This window comes from Gopherus evgoodei, chromosome 5, assembly GCF_007399415.2.
Source record: "Gopherus evgoodei ecotype Sinaloan lineage chromosome 5, rGopEvg1_v1.p, whole genome shotgun sequence".
NCBI classification, from domain to species: Eukaryota; Metazoa; Chordata; order Testudines; family Testudinidae; genus Gopherus; species Gopherus evgoodei.
This window is the reverse complement of record NC_044326.1, coordinates 5,432,738-5,458,621: the sequence shown is the minus strand read 5'-3', so window position 1 is coordinate 5,458,621 and position 25,884 is coordinate 5,432,738. Positions and strand designations below refer to the sequence as shown.

The 25,884-nt window shown below is 49.9% G+C and overlaps 1 protein-coding gene across 1 annotated transcript; it reads left to right on the top strand.

The window, feature by feature from the left end:
* Positions 1-4,228: 4,228 nt before the first annotated feature.
* EGR4 (early growth response 4) lies at positions 4,229-6,987 on the top strand. The gene is made up of 2 exons (XM_030563981.1): positions 4,229-4,530; positions 4,928-6,987. The coding sequence occupies exons 1-2, from the start codon at positions 4,374-4,376 to the stop codon at positions 6,250-6,252; spliced, it is 1,482 nt and encodes a 493-aa protein (XP_030419841.1). The 5' UTR covers positions 4,229-4,373; the 3' UTR covers positions 6,253-6,987.
* The last annotated feature ends 18,897 nt before the right edge of the window (positions 6,988-25,884 follow it).

Sequence of the window (25,884 nt, the reverse complement as noted above, 5' to 3'; positions counted from 1 at the left end):
CTGCACTTAGGCCAGAAGTATCCCATGCACTGCTAAAGGCTGGGGATCAACTGGCTAAGCGGCAGTTCTGCAGAAGAGGACCTGGGGATTAGAGTGGACGAGAAGCTGGATGTGAGTCAGCAGTATACCCTTGTTCCCAAGAAGGCTAACGGCATTTTGGGCTGTATAAGTAGGGGCATTGCCAGCAGATCGAGGGAAGTGATTATTCCCCTTTATTCAGCACTGATGAAGCCACGTCTGGAGTATTGTGTCTAGTTTTGGGCCCCCCCACACACAAAGGATGTGGACAAATTGGAGAGAGTCCAGCGGAGGGCAATGAAAATGATCAGGAGGCTGGGGCACATGACTTATGAAAGAGGCTGAGGGAACTGGGATTGTTTAGTTAGCAGAATAGAAGAGTGAGGAGGGATTTGATAGCAGCCTTCAACTACCTGAAAGGGGGTTCCAAAGAGGATGGAGCTCGGCTGTTCTCAGTGGTGGCAGATGACAGAACAAGGAGCAATGGTCTCAAGTTGCAGCAGGGGGAGGTCTAGTTTGGATATTAGGAAACCCTATTTCACTAGGAGGGTGATGAAGCACTGGAATGGGTTCCCTAGGGAGGTGGTGGAATCTCCTTCCTTAGAGGTTTTTAAGGCTCAGCTTGCCAAAGCCCTGGCTGGGATGATTTAGTTGGGGATTGGTCCTGCTTTGAGCAGGGGGTTGGACTAGATGACCTCCTGAGGACTCTTCCAACCCTGATATTCTAGGATTCTATGATTATGTAGCTTTTGCAAGAAGCAATCACTGAACTCACCACCGCTAGGGTGGAAAATGGCAGCTATATAACAGCGTGATGCAACACTAAGCAGCAGTTTAGTAGAGGAAGTGATGAAGAATGCCATGACCAGCTGTAAATGCAGTGGGCACAATTAAGGATGCAGAATATTGGCCAGGCCTCTGCAGCTGACAGCCTTACATGTGTGAATATAAATGGCCACGAGTGGTTGGGACTTTGCTTTTACATCTCATTTAATTAAAATATGTTACCTCCTCCACCATCTTGCCCCCTAACACCAGGCTGGAGAATTGATCCAGAAGTAGGTCCAACCGTCTGCTGAACGACCACTCGAATGTCACACTTCTCTGCACTTTTATAGCAGCTTTCAGCCAAAGAGCTCGATGCGCTTTACAAATGTGAACATTACCAACTCCCTGCAAAGGGGGTAAGCGCGATCGGGCACATTTAAAAGTACTTGCCCAAGGGTCACGCTGTGAGTCACTGGAAGAGCCAGGAATGGTACTGAGGAGCCCTGGTTTCCAGTCGCCCAGTGTTACCATTCCACAACACGGCTTCACCCTGCAGATAACGTCATTGCATGCAGTGCATTGCACCAGATATGGCCCAGTCTGAAATGCTGGCTATGGCATGTGCTGCAGACATCAAGCACAGGTAGGGACTTCCTCTCCCAGAGAACGTGCTCTGACATTGGCTTGTCAGGTGTATTCACCTCACCGCTCTGTGCCTCAGTTTCCTCATTTATAAAATGGGGATAACAATACGCACTTCTTTTTTCAAGTGCTTTGAGATCCACTGATGAAAAGCCAGGGATGATTATTGTGCTATATAAAGATAAATCATTATGGGGCACCTGGCATTGGCCGCTGTTGGGAGACAGGATACTGGGCTAGATGGACCTTTGGTCTGACCCAGTATGACCGTTCTTATCTTCTTCTTTTAAAATTTGATCTCTTAAAACTTTCCACAGGCATTTTTTTGACCCACTTAGTATGTGGCACATGTGACCGAATTCCCCCACTGCACTGCCCCGTGTGTCTGGCGCATCTGCCTGGGAAGTGGCACAGTAAAACACCAGAGCTTGGCGAGAGAATCTCAGCCCTGCCCAGAACCCTGCTGTCACACAACAGCTGTGATGGGTGTGAGAAGGGAAGGGGTAGACTTAGGGCTGGATCCTGCACACAACATCTCAGAGAGGCTGGATTTGATCCTGTGCTGGGCAGATGCAGAGCAATGCCAGGTATATGAGCAGGATAGGAAATGCAAGGGACCTTCACGTTACTGGCTGCCTAGCTCCAATCAGAATCCTTTCTCCCACCTGGTCCCATTTACCTTGGGAGTGAAGGAGACAGCAGGCAGGGAGCCTGTCATATACTAAAGATCAATGCCAGTGATTTAAACCTAATATTTCACCTTATTTGTATCCACCTGTCCCTATCGTCCAGACTGCCACTGGAGTGCAAATACCTTGCTCAACCTGCTGCATGCACAAGGATTTGCAGGATCAAGAGGAAAATAAGTGTTAAGTATTATTATTATTGGTATTATTACTGTATGGGCTCCTTAAATAATCTAACCCAACTGGTGGAATATACACCCTGTCTTCTTCTTTCCCCTCAGGTGGAAAACTCGTCAGGTTAGAGGGGCTAGTGCTCCGAAGGGAGGACTGATTGCTTAGTGGTTACAGGCTTAGGGCATCTGCCCAAGCTGTAATAGCCCTTAGTCCAAGTCCCTGCTCTGCTCTAGGCCATAGGCTTGGGCTAGTTGCTCTACTTCCCTATCTGTAAAATGGAGCTAAAGCATTTCCCTGTGTTATGAGGTTAAATCCATTAAGGACTGCGAACAGCTCAGGCCCAACAAGTGCCCCAGATAAGCAGCAGTGCTCTGAGCTGTTCATTACCTGTGACTGAGAGGAAGCCAGAGGTGATGGAAATGTGATCAGGCTCCTTGAGTCACTACTAGCCCAGTGATCTTATTTTAAACTATCCCCCTTCCACTGTATATTCTGACTGTGCATCTGGATCCCTGACCCAGATACACACAGGCTTCAAACCAGACAGCAGGGAAGCAATGAACTCTTTGCTGGGCTGGGGAATGAAAGCAAATTAGGGGAAATGATTGAGATGTTTTTGTGCATTGGGTATCTGCTTGGTAGATGTTAATCAAATGACAATACAGCAGGCACAATCCCTCCTCCACTAAATCAAAGCCAATGCAGAATGCCAGCAGAGGCTTAGCTTAATGCAAAAATCCCCCTCAGGAAGGGCAGAAGGAGGGGATAACAAACCCAACATCTTTCATGCTTCTACAAGGAACAAGAGAAACAAAATACATACACATGGCAGGGGGGAAATAGCATAAGGTGAATAGGAGCCCAGGGTGATGTATATCTGGAATAACAGCTGCCCACATTGGGAGGAAAGCCAAAGCCTTTAAGGAATTGCATAATTACCCATTGGAAAGTCTATTCCCTCAGGACCCAATTCGGAGAGGTGCTGAGCCCTTTACTCACTGGGTGTTGAGCATCACATCCTAAGCATGGCACCACCTTTGTGTGCGTGTAACATTGGGGACCCCCGTATGTATGAATGCACCGCCAGTGTGTACACGGAATAGGTGGTTAGTTCCATGTGCACGTGTGTCTGAAAGCCGCCATTGGAGGTGTGGCTATGATTTAGTTGGGGACTGGTCCTGCTTTGAGCAGGGGGTTGGACTCGATACCTCCTGAGGTCCCTGCCAGCCCTGAGATTCTCTGAAAGCTCTAAGTGTGTGTGTGTGTCCATATACAAATACCGCTCTCCATTATCTCCAGCCATAAACACACCCACTTGGCGGAGCTGTGATTCACATCTACAGCTGCCGAGCCTACATTTCTCTCTCCCTCCTCTGAATGAGCTGAAAGCCAAGCTGGGATCCCCCAGCAGCCTTTGGCGTCGCCTCCCTCAGGGAACCCCCGCTCCAGCTGTTCCAGCTGGGAAAGAATTCGCCCTGCGCCTCCTGCCACTCACGTGCCGGGTCTCCAGGGGGGAGGCTGTGGGGGGGGTCTCACTTTTCCTTTCCTGGGGGGCGGCAAGCCCAGCTCGGCTGAGCAGAATTCCCAGCCTTTGGGGCGGTTGGCACGGCCTGATCAGAGCGCCCAGGCTGCTGCCGGATCCTGTTGTTATCCTTATTATGGAAAGGCAGGGAAAGAAAAGGGGGGAGGGGGGAGGAGAAGAGCTGGCAAAACGTCACAAGGAGAGATTTCCTTATTGGGACTCCCTAGCCTACATCCTGAGTCCATGTATGGGCATTTACGTCACAGCCCGCCTCAGTGGGGACTCCAGAAAAGGAAGCGGCGCGGCGCGGCGGAAGATCAGAGGCAGCCGCGCTGCAGGTATAAAAGGCGCCGCAGCGCTGCGAGCCGGGAGCACCTGCCAAGCCCCAGCGCGGCAGGCCGAGCGCACATGCCCCGAGGCAGCCGGGCACCGGCCTGGGAAGGAGACCGCCGCGGCGCGCAGGGGCTGGAGCAGCGATCGGGAGCGGGGCAGAGGGGCTGCAGAGCTGGGGACTTCCCCTCCGGTCCCACCCCCCTTCCTCCCCGAGCCTGGGCTCACCGGAGATGTTGAGCGTGATGGATTTCTCCTGCCAGGACTCGCTGTATGCCAAGTGCCAGGAGAGCTGCGAGCTGCCAGCGGGGGAGCACCCGGGCTCAGCCCCGCAGGAGCAGCAACTTCTGGCGGGGCAGCAAAGGGAGGCGGAGGCCGATTTCCTCGGAGGTAAGAGACGCCCCTCCCCACCTTCAAATTGTAGCCAAGCAGGATTGCGGGGGGAACCCGGCTTCCAAGCCCGGCGCTGAAAGAGGAGCAGGGCTCCTGCTTCGCGAGAGTGGCCCTTGGGGATGATCCAGAGCCTGGGCAGGGCCTTCCGCGGAGCTCTCGGGGGGTGGGAATCGGGCTGGGGGCACGGTGCTCTGCCGTGGCACCGCTTTGGGAGGGAAGCCGCGCGGGGCAGACGCCGCGATTTGTTATACAACACGGGAGGGCCATACAGCTGGGCTGTGAGCTCCTGCATGGACCGGTCTAGCCCCGCTCCTTATGCAGCCCCTTCTGTATTCCCCGCCCCCCAGCCGAGCAGCGTCTCTAACCAGCTTCTGTTTCCCCTTTTAATTCCCAGGAGAATTCATGGGCTCCACAATAAATGGGGAAACGGCGGATTACTTCTTCCTAGGCAGCCAGCCGGCCCCCGCGCTCAGCTACACGGGCAGCTTTCTCATCAAGGCCATGCCGGAGCAGCCCCAAGAATCCCTCTTCAACCTCATGTCGGGCATCCTGGGCCTTTCTCCGTTCCCTGGCTCCGAAGGCCACCAGAGGCAACTGGACTCTCTCTACTCGGTCCCCGAAGCCATTCAGAACCACCTGGACCTTTACTCCACCTGCCAGCCGGAACTGAATCTCTCTGTCCAGCCCCCCTTTGCTGAGCAGGGCTACCCCGCCTTCCCCGCCCTGGAGAATGCGCCCCAAGTCCCAGCCTCCCCGAGCGTAGGCAGCTCCGGGCAGTGTCTCTTTGAGGCAAAACTGTTGGAAAACAAGCAGGACATTAAGATTCCCCCCATGGCTCCAGCCCTGGACAAATTTAAGGTTTCCTGCGCCCAATGGGAGCCACTCGCTCAACCTCAGAACTACTTGCCAGATGGCTACCAGTCCTCCGAGGTCTTCCAGCCCCCGGAAAGTAGCCAGGCCATCTTCCACCCCCTCGGATCCAAAATGGAAAACGTGTTGTCCGTCAGCTGCCAGTCAGAGCTCAGCAGCCTGGCTGAAGCCTCGGGGACCTATAGCAACAACTTAGGTTTCAGTTGCGAGCCAGAAAGTTTCCAGAATCTCGGCAGCCAGGGGCAGATCCCCAGCGACTTCGGTGAGGCCAAGCTCCATAACCTCCCACCGCAGTTAGTGCAAGACTTCGACTCCTCCTTGGCCCAACCTGAGGCCATGCCAAGCTTAATGAACCCAGCCGAGCTCCTCCACCGCCACCAGTCCCCGTCAGTCCCTAGCGCAGACTTTCTGGCCCATCCCGCCACCTCCTCGGCCAACCCCAACATCCTAAGCGAGCCAAAGAAGAGAACCCGCAGGACCAAATGCTCCTCCAAATGCTTCTGCCCTAAGCCGCACGAGAAGTCCTTCGCCTGCCCGGTGGAGAACTGCATCAGGAGCTTCGCCAGGTCGGACGAGCTCAACAGGCACCTGCGGATCCACACCGGCCACAAGCCTTTCCAGTGCCGCATCTGCCTGCGGAATTTCAGCCGCAGCGACCACCTCACCACCCACATCCGGACGCACACCGGCGAGAAGCCCTTCTCCTGCGACATCTGCGGCCGCCGGTTTGCCAGGAGCGACGAGAAGAAGAGACACATCAAAGTCCATTTGAAGCAGAAAGCGAGGGCCGAGGAGAAGCTCAAAGGCCTCGGCTTCTATGCGGTGGGGCTGTCATTTGGGACCCTCTGAAGCCCAGCTGGGAGCCCCGATCGATGTCGTTTTCTGGGGTGAGCCCGGTCCCACCTCGCTGAAGGGATCAGGCTGGAGAATCCACCTCCAAATGGCTCCTGGGTGGCAGTGGCGAAGACCATGACAACTGGTGGCGTGCAGGGATCGCTCCATCTGGCGATTCCTTCTGCCCAGGAGAGAAGGCGCTTTCGATGTACATAAGTGAAAGGCACCGCACCTGTTACGAGGGGATCCAGGGGCGATGCACACTCCTATGTGCACAGTCCCTGCTGGAGGAAACCAAGAGCTCTCGGAAGTGAAGGAGAAAGCAGAGGAATAATCCGCGCTCCAGGCAGTCACGCGGTTTCAGCACCACGCCGAGTGGACAGCTCCAGCTAGCCGGGGAGCTGCGCGGGGCAAAGGACATTTGCAAACCGCAGTTTTAACTTCAGTTTCCAGAAAAAGGAAACGTGCAGAAAGAAACCCCGCCCACGTTTTAGACGAAGAACAAGACGCAGGCTGCATTTTTAATGAACTGAATCCGATTTACCTTGCCAAGCACTTTACTGGACTCCCTGAACAATCCATTGTAAGAAATGTTCTGGTGCAGTTTCGACATGAGGAGTCTCTGTTGGGGGGGCGCAGAGGGGGCAGAACCAAATGGATGCGATCAACATGATTTACTGACGCGTTAATAATTGAAGACAGGTGTTTTACCAACTTTGGTTCAGAATGTTTTGTACAGAACTATGGGTGGGAGGTTCTGCTTTTTACAGAGAAAAATATTTACGGGGGGTGGACCCATCAGGACTATTACAAAGCTGTGTTTATTTTTGCAATTAAAGTTTGTTCTACTCTAGAAATCCTCTTTGCATTTTTTCTTTACAAATCCTATAATGTTGCGTGTCAATAATACTTCTGATCTCTAGATCTCCCATGACCTTACAAAGATGGCTCAGTATCCTACAGAGATAGGAACCGAATCCTGTCTGATTCGGTTCTGATAGCTGTGCTGCACCAACTCCTCACAGTGGCCCATTGAAATCAGTGAGCACTCATTAGCGTGCTGAAGGCAGCAGTATCTACCCCAGGGGAGTTAAGAACTTGCCTATGGTCACACATCCCGTCAGTGGCAGAACCAGGAATAGAACAGTTTCCCTAGCTTAACTCTGAGCTATGTCTCCTGTACCTGAGGCAACCTCTAAACAAAATCCTTGTTTTACAAGGAGACTCGTGTTATTCCCCTTGGGATTGCCTAGAAAGGAATATGAAATGAGCGAGCCGTCAGCCAGTACTGAACACAAAGGGCATGAATGTACCAGGGTCACTCCGTAAGCTGTGGGCAACATTACATCATTAAAGGTCTGCTTCTGATGGCCACAAGTAGGGTGCCTGAGCTCCCTGCCAGAGTGGGAGCTAAAGCTCAGTGAAGTCCCTGAGTATCTTCCCATAGCATTTTGTGGGCTTTGGCTCATACTCCCAAAGGACCCTAGATCTTTGCCAAGTCCTCCAGTGGCTGCATGTAGTGAGGGGACGTGGCCTTCCACTAAGACTGACTGGGAGGAACCCTATCCACCCCCTGGTGTGTGGAGCAGGACAACCAATGTGTCTGCCCTGCCCAAAAGCAGAGGGGTGGGAGAGGAAGCTTAAAAGGTGGGCCCTGCAGCTCAGCTGGAGGGGAGATGTGAAGGAGACAGCCATGCCCCAGGCTTTGCCAAGTCCCATGCCTGAGGGCTAGCCCAGCAACACCGAGGACCCTGAAGGACTGCTGGGTCGACCAGTCAATGGGAGCAGGAGATGGAGGATGCCCAGTGAGCTGAGATTCCTACAACTCCGCTGCAGTGTAGTAGCCCACAGACACCAGATGATAGTCCAGTTGTGTAGCCAGAACACTGATCAGTGTGTTGTGGTGGGATCCTAGCTGACCCAGCGGGGGAGCCCTCTGCCATTGTCAGGGCCCTGGGCTGGGACCCCGTGAAGTAGGGTGGGCCCGAGGCCCCCTCCTCCTTGTGGCCACCCTGCCCTTGAGGTGGCTGCCTGCCTTAGGCCAAGAGACCTGCATTTGTCCTCTGACTTCCTGAGTGCCTTAGACTGCTTATAGCTATGCCTTGCCAGAGGCATTGGGGCCCTATAGGTGGCTTATAGCTCTACCCTACCAGAGGGACAGAGCCCTGTAGACTGTTGTTGCTCCACTCTGCCTGAGGGTCTGAGCTCCCTAGGCTGCTTACTACCCAGCCCCATCCAGAGGGCCAGAAATGCATAGTCTGCTGGTGGCTTGGCCCTGCCCACAGGGCAAAACCTCATAGACTGCTTGTTGCTCTGCCTCACCTGTGTGGGAGGGAGCAGAGTCTGAAGAGTGCGAATTCCCCTTTCTTGGACAGCCATGCGCTAGCGAGCGGGTGTGGCCTCTCCTGAGATTGATGGGGTGGGGATGAGCACAGACCATTTCGCTGCAGTAAGGCTGCTGTGGGGCTTTCTGTTTAGAACCCCTCCTGCACCCCCAGGATAACACTGCTTGCAGCCTCTCCAGTTGCTGATCAACAGAGTGGCCCCAGCATTAGCTAGGGTCTGCCTGGCTCCATTCCTCTTGTTGCCAAGGAGGAACCAGAGCAAATAAGATGGGAGGGGCTGGTGAGAAATGTCAGGAACTCACACAATTGGAAAAAAAGTTGATTAAACACCTATTTACTCTTTTAACATGTGGCATTGCTGCCTGCTTCTGTCAGCTCCAGGATCATCCGTATTGATTTAAATCTCCCCAAGAGAGGAAGGACATGTGAACACTCACCCTGCCCGGGCCTCCTGCAAAGTCCTCAATGAGCTCCTGCCCTTTGGTGTGAATCAGCCTTCTTTGTCCCTAGACCTTCAATGGGAGGAAAACCTGGCACTTTGCCCTGGCACCAATGGCTTTCAATTCTCCAAAGCCATGGGGCAGTCCCACCCATGGCACTGGCATAGTGATACAAGGTCTTTCCCCTCTAGGCTGGTTGCTCTAGTTCGGTCCATGCATGGAGCTGCTGGTGGCTCTTTATATGGCACCTGTTACCATTGTAGTTGAGCATCCTCCCAGGAGGGCAGGGCTGTTATCCCCAGCTGGGGAACTGAGGCACTGCCCAAGGTCCCACAGGGAATCAAACTCAGGTCTCCAAAACCCAGGCTAATGGCCTAGCCCCCTGTAGTGGGGCAGTTGCCCCACTTTGGCAGATGAGGGGTTAAAGCAGGCTGGAGGGAGCCTGTGCAGAACCTGGCCAATCAGAGAAGGGCAGAAAGGCAGCCTCTCAGGGCCAGACAGGGCCCTATATAAAGGCCACAAAGCAGCAGCAATGTCAGTCTCTTCCTGACAAGCAGAGAGAAGGACTGGTTCCCTGTAGACAGAGCACCTAGCCTAGATCAGTGCTGAGCGGGCTCAGGGGAACAGAGAGTGAGCTCCAGCCTGTTACCTGCCAGGCGGTGGCCCCTGATGAAAAGGGCCAAGAAGGTGCACAGGCCAAGGGGAAGTGGCCCAGGACACACAGGGAGAAGAGGGGATTGAGGGAAGGCAGTTGGAGGTTGCTGCTATAGGGTCCCTGGTTTGGGACCCAGAGTAGCGGGTGGGCCTGGATCCTTCCCTCACTCCTTACACCACACCTTACCTTGGAGGATGATGGCTGATGGACTGTGCCTTGTCCCTGAGGCAAGGGACTAGACTTTGGGGTGGCAGGTGGCCACAAAGGCAGGTGTAGACTGAGGACTGCTGATACCTCGGGGAAGGGGGGAAAATAGAGCAGGGGCACCCCTGGAGGGCTGTGTCAAAAAGAGGACACCACAAGCCAGGGAGCAATGTGGGTCCCAGACAACACAGCAGAGCAGGCAATGGGTGGGACACCACCCACAGAGGGTGCTCCATGGCTAGAATGAAGCTAATTCCCAGAGTAACCGGCAGGAGGCGCCACGGTGGTGAGTCTGTGCTCCATTAACCCCCCAAGCCATCTTTCTTCCATCAAGCATGTCTTAGCCCAGCACCAGGTGTCGTCATCACATAACCACCACCACAACTGGCCCTGTCAGACTGGCTCAGTGCACAAGGGGTCGAATTCAGCCCCTCCTCCTAGGCAGCAGAACTGGTGTGATTGTACAGCAGAAGGGGAGGAGGGTGCTGGGTAGGGATGGAGTATTGCCTGGGCAGCATGGAGCCCTATTCCCCATCAGCGTCCTGCAGAGATGGAGCTGTCCATCCCTAAGGGACCAACTAGAGGCGATTACCTTGAACTTGGCCCCGCAAAGGGAACTAGTGACAAAGTACCTGACTTGAGGGTTTTCTAGTATTAAGAATTTCCCTGTGCCATTACATTTGTTTTCCGTCTGCAGATCTCCAAGCTCAGGGCTATTCTGACTCAGCCTAGGAGCCCTCCTTACAAGAAGCTTGTTGGATTTAACATTCTGTTTTATTTCATTCTTGGCTGTATTTAGAGATTCTTTCCAGGAACAATGCTCCAAGTTTCCACTCTTAACAGATCAGAAAGATCTGTAGTGCAGGCAGGCTTTGATCTACCTATAAAATGGGCACCCTTATGGAGCGGCCACTTTTGGCCATTACAGATCACCTAGTACTTTTTACATGCAGCATTGTAACCCCTGCCATTGGGTGAGTTTGGGTGAGTCTGAGGAGGTGGTGTGGCCTAGTGGATGGAGCACTGGCCTGGAACTCAGGAGACCTTGCTTCTGTTCCTGGCTCTGCTATGGGTTTGCTGCAAGTCACTGCCCCACTCTGTGCCTCAGTTTCCTCTTCTGTAAAATGGGGGTAATGATACTGACCTCCTTTGTAATATACTTTGAAATCTGCTGATGAAGAGTGCTAGCTATGAGCTAGGGGTTATCGTTAAATTCCCCCTTCAGTTCCAACTAGACATCTTTTTCTTCACGTCCTTTTCTAACCCAGAGGACCTATAAATAGATTTGGAGAGATGTTAATTATCATCAGACAATAGCAGCTGCAGCGCCTAAGGTCTGGTCTACACTACAGAGTTAGGCTGATGTAAGCTGCCTTATGTCGACCTAATTCTGTAAGCGTCTACACTAAAATGTTGCTCCCAGCCATGGAACTCACCCACTACAGTAGCGTCAATGTCGATGTAGTTAGGTCAATGCATGGTCAGTGTAGAGACTGAGTTGCTTACATTGACTGTTGCTGCCTTTCAGAAGTCAACCCACAATGCCCCATAGTGGCAGATAAATTGGTGCAAGTGCTGTGGGTGAGTGTCTTGCCCCTATATGCAAAGGATGGGGTTATAGTTAACATTGCATTGCATTTGTACAGCTCCCTTCACCTGGCAGGATCCCAGAGAGAGACAGGGCCCAGCTCAACCATGGAGGAGCTCTCGGGACACCCAGATAAAAACGTGCTGTGTCGGGTATCAGAGGGGGATGTTAAGGAAAATACCTGTGATTGAACATCAATGGGGGGGCTAAGTCAAGCAGAATTTCATTGGCCAGTTGGCTAGGTCACCTGGGTCAATGCAAAGAGTGCCCTGGGCTCTTGCCTGGCGACAGCTGGATGGTAAAGCGCGAGGCTAGGTCACTGTAGATCTTGAATCGATGCCCTGCTAGCGTCAGTGTGCTTGAGTGAAACAAGGCAGGTCACCCTTCTCCTCTCTCCCCCTGTGGTCCTGCCTTCACGGCTAAAGCAGGTGTGTGTTTTACTTCAGGGTAACGAACGGTTGTGAGGCATCGGGTGGTAAAAACACAGCTGAGAAAAGGCACTTGAGTTTTACCAACAGTAGCTAGACAAGGTCAGTGCTGACCCCGCCCGGGGTTGGCCTGAGGGAGTTTACCTGGCGTTAAAACCGATGTGTCGTCTTGTCAGTGGTTTCACCTCTCTCAGGGCTGCTCACATGGGTTAGTTCCTGGGCTTTGTCTGTTTCGATTGCTCCTTGGGGCAGGGACTGAATACTGCTCTATGTTCAGCACCCTGGGCGCTCCAGCATGGTTAGAGACTCTAGGAGCTACTGCAATACACACAATAAGGATGTCAGTGTTATAACTCACCCAAAAGGCAGCACCCATTGGCATTCAACTGGCAGTACCTGCTCACCATAAGGTCGGCCATAAGGGCAGTGTTGCTTTTCTTACGAGCTCCACCAAAGTCCCAGCCCCAGGTACTGTGGGTACAGAGATGCCTAGGCATTGAAGAAGATAGCTACATCTCCGATGGAAAGTCTGAGCCGATTGTTCCTTCAAAGAGTTGGCACACAGGTGTCACGGACTCACAGATTGTGCCCACTCTTGGCCCCGTGGGGTCCGTGGGGGGTGGTGCCCCTTTCAGTAAGACAGCCCTTTTCCTGGGGGTCCACTCTCTCTTTTGGGGTTAGGCCCTTCCACCTCCAGTCCCAAGCCCCGCCTCTGTCCATTGTCTTCTCTCTAGGTAAACAGGGTCACCTGGGCCTCCTCTCCCCTCTTCTGTTCTCTGGCTCCCTCTAGCTAGAACCGGCTGGTTAGGTCACTGGGGCCCTCTCTTTACAGCTCATTGTCCTCCCAGTGACCAGAGCTGGCTGTGATTCCTGAGCTGGGCCACCAGGTCATCAGGACACCATTTGCTGAGGTATCCGTCTTCCAGGCCATTGGCTGCGGTCCCAAGTTCTCTCTCCGGTCCTCTGTAACAAACTCCCTCTCCCCTCACCTTGTTAAAACAGTAACACCTAGGGAAACTGAGTCCCACCCCCACTGCATGCAAACCATTGGAAAAACAAGAAAATCCCCCACTTCATCACAACAGGGCAAAAAAATATTCAGTGTCTGCAGCTCATATTATTTCCTTCTCTTTAATTTCCCTTCCAATTTTCTTCTCAGCTGATGCAGGGTGAATAGAAATGAGCTCTCTCTTCCTGAATTTCAAATATCCAGCATCAATCCCACTCAATTTCATTCACGTCCATGGAGAATAGGAAGGGATGCAGCAGACTTTCCGTGCACACTTAGCCTTCCTTTGAAAGCATCCAAGGCGTTACAGAAGTTCTAGCAGTATCCAGGCAGTGGGCCTTGTTTAGAAGCCTCTTCTGAGACACTTTCCAATAGATGCCAAGGAGGTTTCAAACACATTAGGGAAGGATTCCACAACGTGAGTGGGATTTTAACTTTGCCCATCTTAGGCTCACTCCTTTCCACAGAGATCCTCCAAAGCCAGGTGCCGCACAGGAATGAACAGAGCAAGCAATCACCAAGTGATTCATCCCCTGTCGCCCATTCCCAGCTCCGGGCAAACAGAGGCTAGGGACACCATCCCTGCCCATCCTGGCTAATAGCCATTGATGGACTGATCTCTATGAAATTATCTAGTTCTTTTTAGAACCCTGTTATAGTCTTGGCCTTCATAACATCTTCTGGCAAGGAGTTCCATGAGTTGACTGTGCGCTGTGTGAAGAAATACTTCCTTTTGTTTGTTTTAAACCTGCTGCCCATTAATTTCATTTGATGACTTCTATTTCTTGTGTTCTGAGAAGGAGTAAATAACACTTCCTGATTTACTTTCTCAGCACCAGTCATGATTTTATAGACCTCTATCATATCTCCCACTTAGTCGTCTCTTTTCCAAGCTGAAAAGTCCCAGTCTTAATCTCCCCTCGTAGGGAAGCTGTTCTAGGCCCCTCATTGTTCTTCTGTACCAATGTGTCTGACACAGGCTGGTGCTGGAACTAAGCCCCAAAGACTCACACCTCCCTGGAGGCCCAAAACAAGTGACCCAGGAAACAGATGCACGTGTAGAACTGAACCATTCCTGCTGCACCCCACTAGCTGTTTCTACTAGATCATAAGCACACGGGGCCCCTGACTGGTCTTACAGCCCTGAGTGGAGCACTTGAGAGCAGGGAACAAAACATTCCCTGGCAAGGGGCTCTGGCTGAGGCATGAATTTATAGGAGAGGTCAGTGAATCCAGCATCTCATTAGCTTTAGACCTTCCTCTTCAATACAGCTGTTCTACCAGAGCAAGGATGATTCTTGTCACTTGCCTCCCAAAACTCCCTACCTCCTGCCCCCAGCAGAGTTCTCAATGACCCCAAAGGGAAGAAGAGCCAGGTAGTCCATGAATAGCTTTGCTGTTGCCACCCTAACGTGGAAGGCACTCAGCTACTCCAGGGATGATGGCAGCATCAAATAGGGTGACCAGATATCCTGATTTTATAGGAAGAGTCCCAATTTGGGGGTCTTTTTCTTATGTATGCTCCTATTACCCTCCACCCTCTGTCCCAATTTTTCACACTTGCTCTCTGGTCACCCTAGTACCAAACCATAGAAAGATAAGGTACTTTACCAGGCCAGACCCCCTGTCGGTTCTTCACCGTTAATGGTATTGTGCATCTGAGGCACATTAGCAATTAGAAGATACAGAAGAAAGTAGATCCGACATCAAGACTTACGCAGAGGTTGAGTATTTGGGGCAGAGTCATGTGGGAGGGGCGGTATCTGAAAGGGTTAAATGAAAATCCCTGTCACAGATATGGTCGAGCTCCCCCTGCTGGACATTTTCCAGACTGCTGTGAGGGAGCCAAGCAATGAATGCCAGGTGCCCTCAGCTTGCTGGGACTGGGTGGAGTTAGGCACTGTCGCTGACTCTAGGCCCGCACTGGTGTCTGACACCACTCTTGGCAGTGGGGATGCCCATGATCTAATTGCCCAGGCCCTGAAACTGGTACGGTCTCCCCCGGGCCACCCAGCAGCTCTGGCATGGTCTCCCCCGGGCCACCCAGCAGCTCTGGCATGGTCCCCAACATCCCACCGACAGGAGGAGCCTCCTGGTTCATGGTTTGTCTCTTTGGGACATGAGAGAACAAAAGCCAGCCAGAGACAGACTTGCCATAGAATGCTAAACACCACTGCTCTTTACATAGTAGCATGAGGAGTCCACAGATCTCTACAAAATCACACACCCACACACCCCCACATGTGTCTTCCTGCCTCAGGTTCCTCACCAGCCTAGAGAGTCCTCCGGGCTTGGGCACAGTCCTCTGAGGTGGCCAGGATCCTTCCCTTGCAGCTCAGGACTTCTCTTCCAAATCACAGAGTCTTTCCAGCCCAGCTAGTTTCCTCTGACATAGTCTAGTCAGCACTTAACCCAGATCCCCCTGCTATGAAAGCAGGCCTACCTATTCCCCTTGCCTGCCCCTCTCCCCTTGTATGACGGGGGAGGCCAATTAGTTTAACTTCTGTGCCAGGGAAGATAATGGAGCACGTAATTAAGGAAATAATCTGCAAACACTTGGAAGGTGGTAAGGTGACAGGGAATAGCCAGCACGGATTTGTAAAGAACAAATCATGTCAAACCAATTTCATAGCTTTCTTTGATAGGATGACAAGTCTTGTGGATAAGGGAGAAGCGGTGGATGTGCTATACCTAGACTTTAGTAAGGCATTTGATACGGTCTTGCACGATATTCTTATCGATAAACTAGACAAATTCAACTTAGATGGGGCTACTATAAGGTGGGTGCATAACTGGCTGGATAACCGTACTCAGAGAGTAGTTATTAATGGCTCCCAATCCTGCTGGAAAGGTATAACAAGTGGGGTTCTGCAGGGGTCTGTTTTGGGACTGGCTCTGTTCAGTATCTTCATCAACAACTTAGATGTTGGCATAGAAAGTACGCTTATCGAGTTTGCAGATACCACCAAACTGGGAGGGATTGCAACTGCTTTGGAGGACAGGGTCAAAATTCAAAATGATCTGGACCAAACTGGAGAAATGGTCTGAGGTAAACCGGATAAAGTTCAATAAAGACGAATGCAAAGTACTCCACTTAGGAAGGAACAATCAGTTTCACACATACAGAATGGGAAGAGACTGTCTAGGAAGGAGTACGGCAGAAAGGGATCTAGGGGTTATAGTGGACCATAAGCTAAACAAGAGTCAGTGTGATGCTGTTGCAAATAAAAGCAAATGTGATTCTGGGATGCATTGACAGGTATGTTGTGAGCAAGACACGAGAAGTCATTCTTCCACTCTACTCTGCGCTGGTTAGGCCTCAACTGGAGTATTGTGTCCAGTTCTGGGCACCGCATTTCAAGAAAGATGTGGAGAAATTGGAGAGGGTCCAGAGAAGAGCAACAAGAATGATTAAAGGTCTTGAGAACATGACCTATGAAGGAAGGCTGAAAGAATTGGGTTTGTTTAGTCTGGAAAAGAGAAGACTGAGAGGGGACCTGATAGCAGTTTTCAGGTATCTAAAAGGGCGTCATAAGGAGGAGGGAGAAAATTTGTTCACCTTAGCCTCTAACAAGAAGCAATGGGCTTAAACTGCAGCAAGGGAGGTTTAGGTTGGACATTAGGAAAAAGTTCCTAACTGTCAGGGTGGTTAAACATTGGAATAAATTGCCTAGGGAGGTTGTGGAATCTCCATCTCTGGAGATATTTAAGAGTAGGTTAGATAAATGTCTATCAGGGATGGTCGAGACAGTATTTGGTCCTACCATGAGGACAGAGGACTGGACTCGATGACCTCATGAGGTCCCTTCCAGTCCTAGAATCTATAAAAGCTCTTGGAATCCTATGTCCAGTTCTGGGTGTTACAATTCAAGAAGGATGTTAACAAATTGGAGAGGGTTCAAAGAAGAGCCACAAGAATAATTAAAGGATTAGAAAACCTGCCTTATAGCGATAGATTCAAGGAGCTTAACCAAGAGAATGTAAAAGAGTCACTTGATCACAGTCTGTAAGCACCTACCTGGGGAACAAACATTTAATAATGGTCTCTTCAATCTAGCAGAGAGAGATACAACATCTTCCAATGGCTAGAAGTCAAAGCTAGACACATTCAGACTGGAAATAAGGCATATATTTTTAACAGTGAGGGTAATTAACCAAGAATTGCAGTGGATTCTCCATCACTGACAATTTTTAAATCAAGATTGGAAGTTTTTCTAAAAGATCTGCTCTAGGAATTATTTTGGTGATGTCCTATAGCCTGTGTATACAGAAGGTCAGACTAGATGATCACAAGGGTCTCTTCTGGCCTTGGAAACTATGAATCTTGTTGCTACTGTGAGTTCACATCTGATCATGGCGGCTCCCTGCGGCCAACACTCTCCTGCTTGGAGGACACCTGAGTTGTTGGGTCTGTGGGGAGAGGAGGCTGTGCAGTCCCAGGTCCATTCCATGGGACAAAAAGGTGAGTCACAGGCAGAGAACAGGAAGGACGGAGGTGCCACCACTGCCAGAGTCCCCTGCAAAGGGGGTGAGAGATCAGCCCTGATGATCCCATCAGGCAAGCCATGCCCCATGCTGCAGAGAAAGGCAAAACCTCCAAGCTCCCTGCCAATCTGAGCTGGGACAAATTCCTTCCCAGCCCCATCAGTTGGACCCTGAGCACAGGAGCAGGATGCTCTAGCCCGGCATCTAGAAAGGATGCTCTGTACCACCTCACACTCACCTTTCCAGTGCCCCATCTCCAGATGGGGCCAGTCCCTGATGCTTTAGAGGAGAGCAAAAAATCCCTCCAAAATCCATGTGACCAATTGTGCATTGGGAGGAAGAAATTCTTTCCTGATGCCAAAGGCGACTGGCTGAAGCCTGGTTGGTTGGGGCTGGGAGTCAGATGAGCTGGCTTCAGTGCCTGGCCCTGTCCTTGGCTTCCTGGGTGAGTCAGTCCACGTGTTAGATTTTCCCTCTCTGTGAAATGACACTGACCTGGCCTCGGAAAGTGCTTTGTGATTCCCAGCTGATGTGCTAAGTATTATTATTATTGTATTATTAAAGCAGTTAACTACAAGATCTCTTCCACCCCCCGCCCCTCATGTGCCCTGCTTGTTTTCTTTTTACATTTTTAGAACCGTAGTTCCCATAACAACCGAACGCGGCTCATTATGTGCCGCACACATTCACACAAACTCTAGGCATAAAAATAACTTTCAGGAAGAGACTCACACTCAGGAAAGCAGGGAAATTCTGCCAGCTTGGTCCTGGCTTAAATGAAAGCCAGGCTCAGTGTACCTTCCATGCAAGGATCTCAAAAGGGGGAGCTACGATCAAATCCATTTGGGCAAACTGAGGTGGCGAAGTTAACTGACTTGCCCAAGCTCACAGCACCAGTGGCAGAGCATGAGAGAGAACCCAGATCTGGTGACTCAGTTTCTAACCACCACATCACGCTGTCTCCTATGACTTTTCATCATTCCTCTAAGGACATGGTATTCCGTAATTCTCTGATACAAAGTTGCTTCATGGGGAGGTCCAAGAATCAGGTACTGACCAGATTCTGAACTTGACAGACCCTGGGTCTGATCCAGTCTGGCCAGTTCTGTGATCCTAGAAAGAGCCAACATTGATTAGATGACCCACCAGCCCAGTAATTCTAGCAGCCAATGAGAGTCCTTAGAGAGAGCAAGCAACTGCTCTCAGGGGCCATAAAAACTTTAAATCCTTCCACTGGTCCTCTCTAACTGGCTCCCAGAGCAGGGAGATGGATCATCTGCCATGTCCACCAAAGCTTTCCTGAAGTGAAATGCTTCTGAGCGGAAGCAGGGTAGCATTAGAAGTTCTGACAGAACTGTCTCCAGTTGACCTTAAGCTGTTCGGCAACCATTGTCACAACCCAATGGCCCCCTCCCTCAGGTCCCCTGGGGAGGCAGATCAGCATTGTACGTTGCTAATGCTGTTGCAAGCATCGCAAGGCATTTTGGGAAGGGTTAAAGGTGTGAGTGTGGAGTGGAAGATTCCTTTGAAGGTTGCAAGAGGCCAAAGGAGGAAGAGAGCAGAGAACAGGTTAACTCGACATCAGCTAGCTCCCAGTCTGAAGATAAGATGCTGGCCCCAGTTCAAGGTCACGACGATAACTCTGCAGCTGCATTCACATCTTACCCAACCCCAGCCAGCCATGAGAAAAGGAGAACTAAGCTGAGCAGGACTGCAAAGAGTGCAAAAAAAGTGAGACAGCGAAGGCCAACAGGAGGTGTGTGTGTGCGGGGGGGAAACAAGGTTTCGTGTCCCTGGAGCCAGTGTGTTTTGGGAAAGCTGAGAAGGCCACAGAAAGCAGATCTGGACTGGTACAAAGAGCACCAGGAGCAGAGGTCCGTGAACAAAACACCTCCCAAAAAACCCAGGACTTAAAAACCCTCCTGAGAGCCAAAACAAGTCGGAGATCAACAAAGGGCCCTGGGCGACCCGTGCACGGGACAAGAACTCCTGTCCACCCTTCCCCCTCTTCTTCTTACGTTACACCCAGGCTTGGCCAGCCTCGGGTAGCACGGGTGTGAGTATGAAAATGGGTTAGGGCTTGGGGCACGAACGCTTTCTTCCTTCCTCTGAGAGACGTGAGGAAACTTCAGCACTCTCTGCTGTTATTTTATTAACAAAACTTTAAAATTTAGTCACTTGGTGTGTTTTTAGTCATCTCCTCCCCTAAAGATCCCGTGGCCTTAGCCTGATCACCTGATGCCCCAGGCAGATTGGTAACATAAATCTGTCACATCATCGCTTATTGTCCTTATGCCTTTACAGCTCTGTATCCCTACAGGTAGCGAGAACCAGGTAGGTGGGTGGGGCTCATGGTTAGGAAAGGTCTGTCAACACAGCTGCCTTTGGCTTCAGGGAAGTTAGCATGCAATAATATTAATGTCACTGCATCGTGACACTGTGACACGATAAACCTTGTCACGATGCAGCGTGGTGCTGAGTTGCGAAATGTCGCCCCCTTCAGGGCATGTTGTCACCACCTCATGACCTAGGTGGGACAACCGAGGAATGAACAGCACACAGAAGTCACTGCTCCACGGCAAACATCAAATGTTGCTTTGGGAAACAAAGCACTGGGACTTCAGCATCCCCACAGCAGGGCTCTGCTGGCCCCACGGCATGTGCCACATCACCATGGCGTGCTGACGAGCAGGGCCTACAACCGTTACAGCATCGGCTCACGAGCTGAGCTGCGCTGGGAGGATGCAGGACTGGCCTGTGCCATCAGGACTGGTGGAAACTCAAGACTTAGAACATATAACCCCTGCTCTTCCCATCTCGTCCACCACATACAATGCTAGTCACGCTGGGTGCAGAGGTAGGGGCTAATCATAGCCCAGAACTGGATGCCAGCCTTCCACCCATGCCATACATGGGCTTAGGGAGGGAGTAACCTTCCGGCTATCAGCCCCCAAACGTGGGTGAAGGGGAAGAGTCATTGATGTTAAGGCCAGAAAGGACCATTATGATCATCTAGCCTGTGCTTCAGGAGACATACCAAGGCTCTGATCTCTCCTTGGACCAAATCTTCCCCCCCTCCATCTTTTTGTTGTTTTAACTTGGTGCATCATTCCCACAAGAGGCCTCCCAGTCTGGTTGCGAGCAGCTGTTGCCCAGCAGAGCATGAGAGCCATCTGCAGGCCATGATGCACCATCCACTCCCGCCTAGCAAGAGAGATCAGGAGGAGAGATCATACCCAAGGGTGGGCACCCAGGGCGGGGGGGAAGGGGCAGAGAGGAAGCAGCGTTCGTAGCATCCTCCACTCAGTGAGCCCTTTAAGGAAACCCATCAAATTCCAGTGGTAAAGAGACAGATTCCTCCTTGCCGAGGCAGGAGAAAGACAGGATCACAGGATTCCTGTCCAGGAGTCAGCCCTGCGGAACCAGCGTGGCCAACACTATGGAGTCACATACTATTTTATGTTTTCCATAAAGCCCCAGCTCCTGGAATCATGTGACTGTGTGAGGATCTCAGCTTTTGTTTTATGTAAAAAAAAAAAAAATAAAAAACCACATCACATTTCTAACCCTCCTGTTTGCAGAGAAAATCTGGAAAACAGGAATCCTAAAGGCCCGAGAAGGTCACAAAACAGACCCTACACTGATTATTTTTTTTACTAAAAAAACTCATGATTTTCTGGGCCTGGACTCCTGAGTTTTGAACACTTGTGATACTGAATAGTTCCCAGAAGCTTGCTCCTTGGAAGAGATGTAGTCTAGAAGTCTGAGCACAGGCTTGGAAGCTAGGAGCTCCAATCCTCTGTCTGACCTTAACTGAGCTTCTCGGTAATTTGATTTCCCCATCTAGAATATGAGGCTCATTACATTACCTGCGTGCCTTGTGGTGGGAGGGCTGCAGTATTGCATGAGATTTAAAAAAAACATCAATTTGGGGGTTTTGGGGGGTTATTTGTCTCTGGGTTTTTGATCTGGAAGGGCAAGGGAGGGTAATTTCATGGTTCTCTCTATCACAAAGAAGGCTAGGAACTACCTTTCTTTTTCTTTGAAGGAAAGCCAAGATTCTGATGTAATGACATGACTCCAGGAGCTGGGACTTCAAGAAAGACACCAAATAACACAAGACTTGAGATAAAAGTTGCAAGACTTGGCAACACTGGGGCCACAGGGAAAATGCCAGGTGTTGTTAGTTTGCAAACTAGTCCTTGACTGAGGCTCCTATGTGCTGCAATAATACAAACAACCACAACAACAACATCATCATCATCCCAACTGGGGGATGCATAGAGGCCACCACAGCAGAGTCACAAATTCAGGACTGCCCTAGGTGCGGTGGTCACCGGCAGGTTCTGACGAGGGGAGACGCAGTTGGTCTCACCTCTCCCAGAACCATTCTCAGTGCAGGGACAAAGAGCAACATGACCCTGTGTGTGGCAGAGGAGCAGCTCCCTGCGGCAGGGATTATTACAGGAGGCAATCCCTGCAGGTGTTTGTACTCTCTATGCATGGCACACTCAGGAGCAGCGCGCTGGCAGTAAAGGGCCCGCTGATGCTATAGAAGTACGCTAGAGATCTTCATTCACAGTCACGCTGGAAGGGCATAATGAGTGGGGTCCCACAGGGACTGGTTCTGGGTCCGGTTCTGTTCAATATCTTCATCAATGATTTAGATAATGGCACAGAGAGTACACTTATAAAGTTTGTGGACGATACTAAGCTGGGAGGGGCTGCGAGTGCTTTGGAGTTTAGGATTAAAATTCAAAATGATCTGGACAAACTGGAGAAATGGTCTGAAGTAAATAGGATGAAATTCAAAAAGGACAAATGCAAAGTCCTCCACTTAGGAAGGAACAATCAGTTGCACACATACAAAATGGGCAATGACTGCCTAGGAAGGAGTACTGCGGAAAGGGATCTGGGGGTCATAATGGATCGCAAGCTAAATATGAGTCAACAGTGTAACACGGTTGCAAAAAAAAGCAAACATCATTCTGGGATGTATGAGCAGGAGTGTTGTAAGCAAGACACGAGAAGTCATTCTTCCACTCTACTCCGTGCTGATTAGGCCTCAACTGGAGTATTGTGTCCCGTTCCAGGAGCCACATTTCAGGAAAGATGTGGAGCAAGTCCAGAGAAGAGCAACAAAAATGATTAAAGGTCCAGAAAACATGGCCTATGAGGGAAGACTGAAAAAAATTGGGTTTGTTTAGCCTGGAGAAGAGAAGACTGAGAGGGCACATGGTAACAGTTTTCAAGTACATAAAAGGTTGTTACAAGGAGGAGGGAGAAAAATGGTTCTTCTTAACCTCTGAGGCTAGGACAAGAAACAATGGACTTAAATTGCAGCAAGGGCGGTTTCGGTTGGACATTAGGAAAAATTTCCTAACTGTCAGGGTGGTTAAGCACTGGAATAAATTGCCTGGGGAGGTTGTGGAATCTCCATCATTGTCCAACCTGCTCTTAAAAAACTCCAAACACCTGTCAGGGATGGTCTAGATAATACTTAGTCCTGCCTTGAGTCCAGGGGACTGGACTAGGTGATCTCTTGAGGTCTCTTCTAGTTCTATAATTCTATGATTTGCCCCAGACAGGCTGAAGTCACTGGCACTAGAGGTTATGCAGAGCAAGAACCTCTAATGGCTCTGCCCTGAGGAACTTCCATGGAAGCCTGCATCACAGTGATCAATTGTTCTATGTTCACTGGAGGTAAAACAAGAAGCAATGGGCTTAATCTGCAGCAAGAGAGATTTAGGTTAGATACTGCTGAACTTCTGCCAATCCTCGGAAGGGGAGAGCGGTCTGCTTAGTCATCTGGTGGTTGGAGCCTCAATGCACAGGCCATGTGACTCTGAACTCGCTGCCTGCGTAGAGCTCCCTCTGCAGGCCGTTCTATCAAGAAGTCACCCGAGCATTGATCTGTGTGGAATAGTCTATGTCCAATGTCCTATGTCTGTCGTTCTGGCTGATGGGAAGCCGCCGCAACCAAAGAAAAGACCAATCTTTGTGCACATTTAAGAAGAGCAGTCACCCAACCAGACCTTCCATGCATGACTCAACACCAGCCTTAAAAACGAGGGATAGAAATGACACACAGGTAGCAGAAGATGGTTAGTGATGTGGTATTAATCCCTTCAATATCATTCTTTACTATAAACACGCTCTAATCCCAGAATTATTCAAATGCTGCTTAGTGACATATAAGCCCATCAATGCTCCTTGAGCCAGACATGGAAATTCCATTGTCAAAATCCTTTGCTTAAAAAGAGGATCAAAATCACAGTTCTCCTGCAATAAACCATGCACCCACAATCCTGCTCTTAGTGGAGACAGGACACAATCCCATCCCAGTTTATTTCCTTTGCAGGTGCCCTTTAAGAAGAGCAAAGTGAACAAACACATCTTAACATATTTGCATGTAATAGGTAAAATACTGGCCCTACGAAGCCAACAGCACTGATTTCAGTTGGCTAGGATGTCACCCAATATTTTTAGGATCCAACCCTGCTAAAAATCTAGGTACTCGCTTTATCCACATGCATAAGTTTTTGTAATACTGTGCCCACATTTATCTTCACAAAGATATTAGACAGATACTTTGCAGTAAGTCTCTAGATAAATAAAAAACAGGAAATTTACAAAATGTACCATGCGACGCACAAGAGTGTCTTATAAAAAGAGCCAAGTATCAGAGGGGTAGCCATGTCAGTCTATATCCACAAAAACAATCTGAAGAAGTGGAGTTTTTACCCACGAAAACTTATGCCCAAATAAATCTGTTAGTTTTTAAGGTGTCACCAGTCTTCTCATTGTTTTGATAACAGCAATTGCTTTGACAAGTTGTAAAAGTGCATAATTCCATTAGCGATCTTGTGAAGTTGTGAGGTATTCTACAATGCAAACAAATGGTTTTCCCCCCAGTTCGACAGATGAATAATGATTTGGACTGCTACTTAGCAACATTAAATATACATTAATGATTTTTAATTACTTTAAATACCAGTTGACTTGTGTGTATAGATCTTTAATTGTTGGCTAACTTGTGAGCATATAGTTAAATGCTGGTTTCATATCTTTACACATTAGTTCCCTTGACAGGGATCCAGTTAATAACCATGGTTATTTTTGTTTCTCTTTAACTCAGTAGCTTACAGAGTACCCTAAGATCAAGTGAGTGGACAAAGCGACACATGGGCCAGCTGGGACATTTGAAAGGGAATGGTGCGCTGAAAAAAATCAGATGCCAAGAATAAAAAAAAAAGTATGCTCCAGTGACTCATTAAACTGCTAATTTTTGATGAACCAATGTGAAAACCAAGCATCCTAGAGTTATGAAACGCGATGGAAAAATCCTTCTCTGCCCTACATTGTGCACCAGAACCTTCTAATAAATCCCATGCTCAGATCAAAAGTCAGGCCCTGATCTTGCAATCTCTGTTCTTAAAAACCTCCAGTTTTGGGGACTCCACAACCTCCCTTGATAACCTATTCCAGTGCTTAATCATAGAGGATCAGGGTTGGAAGGGACCTCAGGAGGTCATCTTGTCCAACCCCCTGCTCAAAGCAGGACCAACACCAACTAAATCATCCCAGCCAGGGCTTTGCCAAGCCGGGCCTTAAAAACTTCTAAGGAAGAAGATTCTACCACCTCCCTAGGTAACCCATTCCAGTGCTTCCACCACCCTCCTAGTGAAATAGTGTTTCCTAATATCCAGACTAGACCTCCCCCACTGCAACTTGAGACCATTACTTCTTGTTCTGTCATCTGCCACCACTGAGAACAGCCAAGCTCCATCCTCTTTGGAACCCCCCTTCAGGTAGTTGAAGGCTGCTATCAGAGGCTCATTCTTCTTTTCTGCAGACTGAATAATCCCAGTTCCCTCAGCCTCTCCTTGTAAGTCATGTGCCCCAGCCCCCTAATCATTTTTGTTGCCCTTCACTGGACTCTGTCCAATTTTTCCACATCCCTTCTGTAGTCAGGGGACCCAGACTGGACGCAATACAACAGGTGGACGCAATTCACCAGTGCCTTGTAGGTAAAGATTTTCCTAATATCTAACCAAAGTCTCCCCTGCTGCAAACTAAGCCAATTCCTTCTTCTCCTATCCTTGATGGACATGGAGAAGAAGAGATAGCTATTCTCTTTGTAACAGCCATTAATATAGTTGAAGGCTGTTATTAGGCCCCACTAATCTTCTCTTCTCAAGACTAAACATGTCAATTTTTAATTAACCTTTCCCGATAGGTCAGTTTGCCCACCCCGCTCTAGGTGCTTACAAATGGATAATTTGTTCCAGTATCTTTCCACATATCAAAGTTAGGCTGTGTGATCTGTAATTCCCCAGGTCCTCTTTTTTCCCCTTTTTAAAGATAGGGAGTATGTTTGCAGTTTGCCAGTTCTCTGGGATCTCACCTGTCCTCCATGAGTTCTCAAAGAAAATTGCTAATGGTTTCAAGATTGTTTCAGCTAGTTCCTTAAATACGCTAAGTTTATTTTTA

What these genes read in the sequence shown, in the direction of transcription:
- EGR4 (XM_030563981.1), top strand. Translation starts at nt 4,374, where the DNA reads ATGTTGAGCGTGATGGATTTCTCCTGCCAGGACTCGCTGTATGCCAAG. An exon ending in GGAGGCCGATTTCCTCGGAG is followed by an intron (nt 4,531 to 4,927) that starts GTAAGAGACGCC and finishes TTTAATTCCCAG; the next exon opens with GAGAATTCATGGGCTCCACA.